We start from the raw sequence: 10,540 nt of genomic DNA, 5'->3' as shown, positions 1-10,540 counted from the left end.
AGCCTACTTAACATCCTTCTACAGTTCCCCTATAACATCAAAATGTCTCTGGATTTGGACCATTGCAGAAGGCTGCATTTGTTCCGTGATTTCTATCATGGTATATATCGCAGGTGAAGGGTTCGCTCCACTCTGCTGTTAAAAAGGCGCTTGAGACTGGTTTTTCGGGTCCCCTTAGTCTAGTTCTGACCCCTGGCCTCACTGCGCAGAACATCACAAAGGCAATTGACAACTATAACATTCCTCTCCTAGCACTCCTTTCGTTTGTTCACCCGGTCCATGAATGACCTCGAGAGGCTTAACAGAATCATCCGCGTGAAAATATCTCAACACCGAATGCACCATGAAAGGTCAATTATAAAGAGAATAGTTCTGCCACGAAAGCTTGGACGCAGAGAGATCTTGGGTCTACAAGATCGTACTCGATCGTATTTTTTCAATTTTTTAACAGAAATGTATGACTTAAAAAATATGAGCAAAAATATTGTTAAAAACGAACCAAAGACATATACAAAATCTGTTAAATAAAAATTTGCAGCATAATTTGTTTTTGCTATTATTATGGATGTATCACATTTTTGAATCACTAAACAAATATATTATAAAGTTGAAATCAAAATGTTAAAAGTCTAAATAATGCGCTAATTAAAAGGAAATAATACTGACAGAGGTTTGGAAATTCTAATTTATAATTCATGTAACAGTTTATGTTAAAAATATATCAAGATTAAAAAGGCCTGATTAAAATTAAAATAAGTGGAATTAATGACAGAAATTTAATTTAAATTAAAATTTTTATATTTGTCCAAAATTTAGATTTAAATTTATGAGTCGGAAAGTGATATATAGGTAATTTAAATATATAAATATCTAAATTCGGGATGCAGTTCCCTCTACTATGAACAAAAAATACTTTTTTGAAATATACGTTACTTTCTTTAATTTAATTTTCCAGTACTTTTTTGTTAGAACTACAAACTTTTTCCATTTATATCTGAATGGAATATTTTCTAATCATATCTTTAGCCCATATTTTCTTGTATTTATATCAATTTTTATTTCTATTTTATTATGATTGTTTGAAATTCAAGTGCACCAGGTGAAAATGGTCATTTTTATCGGCGGACGGATGAAAATGTACTCGACATTTTTAGAGGCATAGTTTTTTACTACTGAAATATTGCAAAATCGTTTAATAATTGATAAACTGGTAAACAATTTCATAGAATTTCCTTACTAGTAAACTACTAATTCAGATTTAGGAAGTAGATGTGAGCTCTACAACACAGCTCTCAGATTTTTCTGGCTGAGAATACATTCTGGGGCGAGTTTGTCTTCCGGTCAACTTGTAATTATATGAATTAATAAATTCACCCTATTAAAATTAAATTAATACATGCTTTCATTTTTTCATTTTTTGTATTCAGCCCTGATCTCATAACAATAAAAAGTTCATCTGTTCCAGGTAATCCAACGCACAGCTTCGTTTCATTCGGCAACGATCGGCGACCACGTCGCGAAAATCCAGACACAGATAACACCGGGAATGCAGAATGTTAGAGAATGGGGTGTCTGATTTACCGCCCGAATCGAATTCTGGTATTGAGGATGAAATTGTAATATTTCCAATCTTTCTCGTCACAAGTGTCGAAACGTAAGTTTCATCACACGGACTCATCATCAATGGTGGAATCAATCCCTTTTACTGTTTCGCGCCATTACCCTAGCCCCTAAACTCGCATTTTTCGCGCGGATATAAAATAAAAATATTGAATCGTTAAGGCTGAAACTCAAATACTGTCAATTCTCCAACAAATTCATTCTATATAAAAAAAATCATGTAACGCCTTCAGGGGGGGTCACCTCGATCGTTACGCAAATGCTACACTTACACACACTTCCTATAAAAAAACGTTCCTTGGGGGGGGGGGGTCAAAATGGCAGGAAAAAGCGTTACTTATTTTCAATCATCCCCTTAAGGGGAGCAATCCCTTTACCGATCTATCAGCGATTCAAGGCGTATATAATAGACCATAAATTTCTTCGAAAAATTGGTTCTCTTCTATCAAATCTTTCCACATAAAGGTATTGTGAAAGAAAGGTCGCCCCACTCCAAACGCTCCTGGTACCTGACTCGCTGGTTCACAGGATGCGGTTCCAGCGCTCTCTATTATGTGTGATAGCTCCGTAATTATTTATTATTTCAATTTTTCCTCTTTCCAGTATACTCTCAATATATTGTACTTTCGAAATATGTGAAAAAAATAGATTTTTTGAAGACTGTAAAGGTTTTTCTCCCCTTAAGGGTTCCATAGTAGAAACCTTTATAAAGTGGTTCAGGTGTACGTCCCTCTATCAGCACACGTATAAAAAAATTATTGAAGCCGCGACAGGTTGGACAGGTAAAAGAGGCTGACTTCAAGGCACTGATAATGCTGCATACCTACTTTACGAATGGGTTGTCAAAATGTTATTACATTCACGACAGGGCGTAAAAGGTTTCGTAGCTCACTCGAGAATTGAGCATGTGTCATCATGATTGATCGGAAATCGGGGATTTGCTACTATTTTTACAGACTTGTGAAGTTCAACTTTCATACGATGTTGGATACAAAATAATTTTGGGGTGACGGTACCATTTCCTGAAATTTGATATGTCGTATTCGTCGTTTTTTTCAGTTCAGTACTTCGAAAAAAAGAGTAATAAAAAAATGAAGTTTTTTATACCTCTATATGTTAGAAGTTTTTTTTAGTTCTATTATCTTCAGGGTCAGCTCAAATTGAAACTCTTAGTATATAGGATTGCTGTCAAAAATAAATTGTTCTATTTTATTGTGTTTTTTATTACCAGTAGTTAAAACCTGGAAAAATATCATAATTTTACGAAAGATATACGGTCACCTGCAAAACCTGGAACTCAATTACTTTTTTCAAAAGTAAAATTATTAATTTTTTAGAGTTCTACAAAAAGCTCCTTTTCATTTTTGATTTTATGTACCGTTTTTTGAGTAACTCCAAAAATATACACTTTTTTAATTGTCGTGCAAAATATAAAAAATGGAAGAACTTATTGCAGAACTTTTTGAGAAGAACTTTACCTTGAACTTCTTTGAACCATGCAGAAACAAGGTTTAACAAGGTTTTCGTCCCGATATCCATATTTCTATCTGGTTCAATGAGGTCTTACGTATTGGTTAATATTTTTTTGCCTATCTTTTACGACACATTTGTAGTATTCCGCGTGGCTTGTTTATAAACATCAGCTTCCTTTCACGTGTATTTCCATACGAAAATTCTCAGCCGGGTTTTTCAAAATGTTTGAATTTCGAAAATGTAAAATGCTCAACTAAAATGATCAGAAAAACTTTAAACAATGCAAGTTTTTAATTGGATTTTTGCAAGGAGATCCAAAAATTCTGAAGGTTCTAAAAATATCTTTGGTTATTATATCAAATTTGACTTTACGTAGTCGAATAATTCATTCTTAAATAGAAAATTAATAAGTTGCAGCGAATTCGCGAATAAAGATGTCTTCAGTCTTGAAGTTAATAGCTAAATCGGAAGTGCATTAGTATATTTTGAAACAGTATAAAACAATAAAGTAGAAACAACCCTAGTAGCAAGATAACTGCAGACTGGCGCCAGCTGAGTGCCAGAAAAAGAAGAATCTGTTTGCAGCCTGGCGCCCGGCTGGTTCCGCTTTGGCGTGCTGTTCTGGCATCAGAGTCTGGCATAGTAGATTTTGGCCTAGACTGGTCATGATATACACCAGTCAAAATGAATATAACGTAAAATGGTACTAAATATGTTTCTGTAGTAGTTTTACACTATATTTCAGTTCATACTCGGAGATTATACTGTGGAGACGTCACAACATTTCAGCGGGAAAAATTCTAAAATTTTAGGCTTGGCTTACATTTTTAAGTAATTTTTATGATCTATAATAATTAAAATTTAATATACTTGAATATACTTTATATATAGGTACTTCAATTCCAAGAATTAGAAAAAAAGGCGGAGGTCGATGATTGATGAGAACCATAACACGTGTTGATCACAAAACAACACTCGCGTCGCCATATTGCAAAACTGAACAACGCTACCACAAAAACACTCATATCAGGCCTTCCAACTGTTTTATAGCAAATACATTTTGGGAAAAACGGCTTAAAAACTCAATTTTGTGTCAACAGTTTTTGTATGTTTTTTTAAAATATGCTACCAAAAGTGGAATAATATTTTTTAATTAATTTCTACGTTAAACACTAGTGTTTAAACTAAATACCAGAATCTGGTTACTTTATTCACCAGATTCTGGTTTTCGTCTGGTCGGATCATTTCTCCCGCTAGTCTGGTCGACTGAAGAGAACAGATGCTGGGCCAGACTCTGGCCTCTGTCATACAAGTCAGATGTTGCTACTAGGGAAGCTAAACATGTACTAGATTGACTTAATGGATTATCTAAGTGCCAAACCGTATTTAAAAAACATAATTAAATACAGTAATCTCCAAAAGAATGTGAGATAACAACAACTCAAGACTCCTATCGTGACGGAGGAATTTTAGCGAAGTTACCATGGCAACTTACCCGCAATTAAAATTCGTAGTGTGCGTACTATGAGCATGGTTAGCTTTATTATTCACAACAGTATTTCAGAATTCATGACAGTAATTACAGCTTTACATATCATTGGACGGATTCGAAACTTGCTCAGTATACAATTGATAAAATTGATAAAAATTATAAGTCTACTTTTTTTACGCAGATGCTCTGCATTTTTGTTTACGAATATACAACCTTCATTAAGTGTCGAGATATTTTACAATTATATGGAAGTATTCTTACTCACAAATATAAAATCATATATTGTATTTACACGCATATAATCCGCAAAATTTTTTGGTTTTTAGGAGCTTGGAAATCAGGGAGCGGCTTAGAAGCGTGTGAAACTTATAAACGTTTTTTCACTATTTTGAGCTTCTAAAATGGGAATGCGGCTTATAATCGTGTGCGTCTTATAGGCGTCTAAATACGGTACAAAATTGCGCGTATATTATACTAAATTCAGTTGTCGTATTCATGCTTTATTCCAGTATTTTATTATATAATTCATCAGACCATATTAATATTATACCCAGTAAACAAAAATCCATTCACTTGCATTTGAATGGGTTTTGAGGTTTTCTGAATTGCGTATCTTTCACTGGAATTACAGATACCCACAGGTTAGAGTGAGTTTGAAATGAGAAATCAACTTTTTTAATCGGCCACGTAATTTTTTTCTCGGACCCATTCAGTAGCGATTATGAATCAGTATTAAACGATAGAGGAACGATAGTTCCGATAGAAAATTATTAATTTAAATAAAACAAATTTAATTGAAATATTTAAAATTATTTATTAAAAATAGTTCAATGGGCAACTTTTAAGAAAATCCTGGCATACATGTAGTCTACTTTTATTTACAGACTATTTATTTTCAGGCATTTGTTTTTATTTTTTTGAACATTTTTTTCACATATTTGGATCACACAAAAATGAATATGTTACAATCTGTAGCTTATATAACACGTGGACTCCCTGCAGCCATTAACATGAGCACTGAATAAGTTGAATGTCACTGGAGCTTAATTCAGTGTGAATTTCATAATTTCTGTACAGGATAATATATTGAAACCATTGTAAAAAGAGAATTACAACTAAATAATCATTGAATTTAACAATAAACTGTTGCATCAATTATAACATATTACAATATTATTTAATTTTAATTTCTTTAATTTTTGATTAATCAACATTGTTCTATACAAATTTATAACTTCATACTTCACATTCGAAACAATAAATTCTTTAAAATTTTAATCTGCATATTCCACTCAGTTAAACTTAACCTGAGGTAATCTAAAATACGCAGATTCACGCTTATTAAAAATTGCTATGTGCGCATCGTATTTTTACCGCACACAGGTAACCGATTAAAAATATGGCCAACCGATTACATTTTCATTCTTTTATTCTGCAAATGACAGATACGCAATTCAAGCCGACTTGCTTTCTATCAGTTCTTTTTTCCTAAGTATCAACAATAAAACTGTCTTATGCTATTTGAATTACAGAAGAAATACAATAAAATTATTCTGTATCAATAAAAATACCATACAAATGCTTTTGTTTTGAAAAATAAGTTTGATATCAAGACAATTTTATTACTTTTACGTGGTTCCAAGGTACGCTGTCACTCTTTCCTATCATTCAAATTATATTAATTACTCATTATAACACCACAGTTGATGAAACAGTATTTTTTCTGAATTCTCACCTGATTCATATTTCAGTAATGAAAAGTCAACTACAAGAGACAAGTGAATGAGACTCGTTTTGAACATTATTTTTCTTTACACCTTTTGTAACATTAGCTCTGCTACTTTATTCGTATCGTACGTTGTTTATTCATGTTTGTAAGCATTAAAGATATGTACGAGGTTAAAAGATCATCCATTTTGTAACCGAGTGAGGTTTCACATAATAGTTTAGTACCTCGCACCAAATTTCCTATTGTCATATGGAAATAAGTGTTTCCAGATGACCAGTTTGAAATTCTGGTGAATGGATGCGTTATTAGTATGTCCTGTAAACAAATACTTAGTTACGAAAGATGTATAATTATAAATTTAATTTTATATTTTAAGCTAGGTGTTACAAACACGTTCACCGTAAAATTGTATATTCAAAACTGACCTTCGTTTGTGGATGAATGAGACTTAATCCGTGTTTATTGATAGCAATGAGCAATAATTCTGGATAATTCGGTTCTGTACTTTGCTTAACTTCGAAAAAAGCTGATCCAAAGGTTGGCCAGCGATAGACAATTTTCAAGAATGTTAGTTTAGCTTCTTCTGGGCTCATACCTAGAATAAACGCCGCGTATTAGACATCAACTAATATTTATAATCAGAGAATATTTTTTCTTTAATATTTAGCCATAAGATTTACCAGCATCCTGATTATATGCAGCTATTATTGATCGTTTCCAATCATTTGCACTTTGTACTTTCACCAAATCGGCTGGTATCAGTTCACGGAGCATCTGTCTACAAAAAAAAATAAACCTTAAATAAATATTTTACAATCCATAACAGGGGTTTAAGCACTTGGAATTTCTGTTAGAGGTCCGAAGTTCGATCCCTGCATCAGTATCTCTGGAAATATTCCTATATTTCTTTAACAGGATTCTGGTGATTCGGAGCAAGCCTTAATCTATAGATCCCTCCACCATACATTTAACTACAACCCAGTCCGTGAATAGTGGGGTAAAAAACCAGGCTTACCCAATATTTCATATAGGCAAACTACTCTCATCATCACTTGAGTGCATTATAAAATGCGTCCGTGATTTACGATACATATCGGGACAACCCCGTGAAGAAAGATAAGCACCAAAATCTAACTCAAGAACAAAAATTTTATTTTACATATTAGGCTGCAACCATCTTAAGCCTAAGTTTTCATTATTATTCACAAAATAATCAAATAAAAATCCAACTCTAACCAAAAAATGCCTTCGACATGTTGGGCAGTAACCATCTTAAGCCTGTGTAAACATGTAGGTTGGTTAGACACTCGGACTTCACCTCAGAGGTCCGGGGTTCGATCCCTGAGCCGGTACCACTGAAAATTTTTCAATGTACCTTTACCGAGGTTCTGGTGGTTCGGAACCCACCTTAAACTGTAAGTCCCCCCATCGTGTACTTCACTGCAACCCAGTCCGTCAATGTTGGAGTAACAACCAGGCTTTGTCCAATATGTCTGGGCAGACTGCTCTCATCAGATCACTTGATTGCATTATAAAAATGCGTCCGTGACTGATGATATATACCGGGACAGCCCCGTGCAAAAATGATCAAATAAAAATCCATTTCTAACCAAAAATGCCTTCGACATGTTAGGCAGTATAAGCCTGTGACAACATTTCAAGACAGAAATGTTAAAAAAAAAAAAAATAATAATAATAATACTGTTTACCCCTACCGAAGGTGTTCCCATGCCAAAGGCGCTCCCCTACCGAAGGTGTTCTCGTGTTGGTGTCGCGATAGGGCTTGAGCTATTCTCTCATGACTTTGACGGGTATGTTGGCGGTAGTACTGCTACTGACAGGGTTTCCCATGCCAGATAAGCTAAGAATGAAAAGGAGTGGGACGAAGAAGAACACCAAAACCCAAATAATAAGGCATGCAGATAAATAATAATAGGCATGCAGATAAAGTAATGATTTGCGTATGGTGGAACTGGAAAGGAATCTATATTATGAGCTATTGAAACCGGAACCCCACATATCTAAACCTGTCCGTGAAACGTTGAAGTCTCTTGGTTGAGAAGTTCTGTGGTATCCGGTATACTCTCCAGACCTCGCGTCATCTGACTATCATCTTTTTAGATGGATGAATAATGCGCTTTAAGGTATACGCTTTCGAACATTTGAAAAAGTGCAAAAGAGGATTGACAATTTCTTAGCATCGAACAGCCAATAATTCTTTCGTGAGGGAATCCATGCATTACCGAACCGTTGACAAAATGTATTGGACAATAACGGAGAATATTTTGATAACTAATAGTGTAGCACTTCTTTGTATTAGAATGAAATTTGAAAAATAAAAAAAGTTTCATTATTTTTGCATACACTTAATAATAATTAAATTTTTAATCTTTACGGAAAATCAAATTTAAATAATTATTTTCGTAAAAATTGAAATAGATATAATACCTGTATTTTTTAAAGACACTTTTGTTCCACGGTGGATTTAAAACGTCAATAAACTTTGAAACGCGATCAGAAATGCGTTAAAGGGAAACTTATAGAAAAAACTCTCCCACCTCTTAACGTGAAAACCGTCTCCTGTGTAGCGTCAGTGATTATGAAATTGTAACCTCATTATCCGTCTTGTCTGTTTGTCGTAAGGGTTTAATATTTAACTGATTGTGGTGCGCTACAATAAGAGGGGACCACGAGGTTCCCTCTTTTCAAATCTCGATTAAAAATTTATTGATCATCAAGCATATGAGATTTTAAGAGGCAAAGGTATTTTCCTGATCGTGTACCGCGAGAGCAACATTTTCCGTTGTCCTGTGATCATTATCGCTGATGGCAATCTAAATGTCTACGACGATATTTCCATCCTCGCTGCGTTGGCCAAGATACTAAATATGTGCGAAAAGCCGAAATCTTCTACGACCAAGTTTGAGTAAAGTTTAAACTAATAATTTCTAACTTCGTACTCGGCGAATTTTAGAATAACTTACATTGTACTTTATCAATTGAGCCTAGAGAGAATAAATATCGTATTCTAGTATAAATCTTCAACATAATGGCACTCAACGAGTTGTAAATTTAAATACATACGAGGAACTCTGAAAAAATTAGAATCAAGAATCAAATCGAGTGTGAAATGAATGATAGAACGGTACGACCATTGCCCGAATTGCCAAGGACCACAAGTACGTCAAATGTAAATAGTGAAAATAGGATCTGTGATAAAAAGCCCAAACGATGAAGCACCCGCCAAATGAGAGTCGCGCTCCGTGAAAAGGCCCGCGAATCAGAGAGCGACTCGCTTCATCGCGATGGATGTCTGTATGAGCACGCTCCTACTCGCTCTCTGATTCGCGGGCCTTTTTCACAGAGGGCGACTCTCATTGGGCGGGTGCTTTGTCGTTTGGAGTTTTTATCACGGACTCCGAAAATAATCTGGACGTTAAAATGCTACAACCTTAAGTCGAAGGTCTTCGCTTTGAATTGCAAAAAATAAAAAAGAATTTTCAGGCAAAATCCTTTAACGCACCAATTACATTGCCATGTCCGACGTTTAAAAATGAAAATGTCGATAATCGCTCGGAAGTTTATAATTAAATTAGAAGCCTATCCTAATCAAAGAAATTTACCGTGTGAATATGAACAAATAATTATTGAAACTCAAATCTAGATAAGAGAAGAATGGCATGCGAGTATACATATCGAAAATGATAGTTCTGTATTATAATTTTATTACAAGGAAAACACTAAAGCAAACAAGTTCAAACCCCAATCTCAGATTACGAAGAAAAATAGACAGTGGCACAGTTTTCCGATCAAATGTAACCGGAGTGGATTTGAATAAAAATAAAATGTGTTACAAGCTCTAGTGAGAATAGATGAAATAATGAAAAATCGGGAAAAAAGAAAATAATATAATCCAAGACATGATAGAATAGGTCAAAATTTGAGAAATAACTAAAACAATTTTAGAAGAGACTAGCTGTGCCCTGTGGCAACGGCTTCGCTGCCGCGGAAGGGCCGCTGTCCTTAATAATATACATCAAGAACAAACAGAAATTCCATAAAAGTTGTATATTGTATAATAGTGGATTGGATTCAGCAAAAATGTTTAAGTATTTATCGTAGAACTTACGACTTGTCTGGAAGAAGAAAGAGTATGTGTGCCAAATTTGGTGACGATTGTTCAAAAACTGTGGATTTGCATGAGCATCATCCGTTTTAGGCCAGTT

At 34.4% G+C, this 10,540-nt stretch overlaps 1 protein-coding gene across 1 annotated transcript in view; it reads right to left on the bottom strand.

Annotated features, from left to right (window-relative positions):
• Positions 1–4,609: 4,609 nt before the first annotated feature.
• Positions 4,610–10,540, bottom strand: part of LOC117180442 (myosin-VIIa) — a 414,863-nt gene continuing 408,932 nt past the window's right edge. The window contains exons 26-28 of the mRNA XM_033372940.1: positions 6,995–7,092; positions 6,740–6,909; positions 4,610–6,629 (exon numbers count right to left, since the gene is read on the bottom strand). Coding sequence (XP_033228831.1) covers positions 6,423–6,629; positions 6,740–6,909; positions 6,995–7,092 — 475 coding nt within the window. The 3' untranslated portion in view covers positions 4,610–6,422. The remainder of the gene's footprint in view (positions 6,630–6,739; positions 6,910–6,994; positions 7,093–10,540) is intronic.

Source organism: Belonocnema kinseyi, chromosome 9, assembly GCF_010883055.1.
Source record: "Belonocnema kinseyi isolate 2016_QV_RU_SX_M_011 chromosome 9, B_treatae_v1, whole genome shotgun sequence".
Taxonomy (NCBI): Eukaryota; Metazoa; Arthropoda; class Insecta; order Hymenoptera; family Cynipidae; genus Belonocnema; species Belonocnema kinseyi.
Note: the sequence above shows the minus strand (reverse complement) of the source record. Positions and strands in the feature narration are given on the sequence as shown.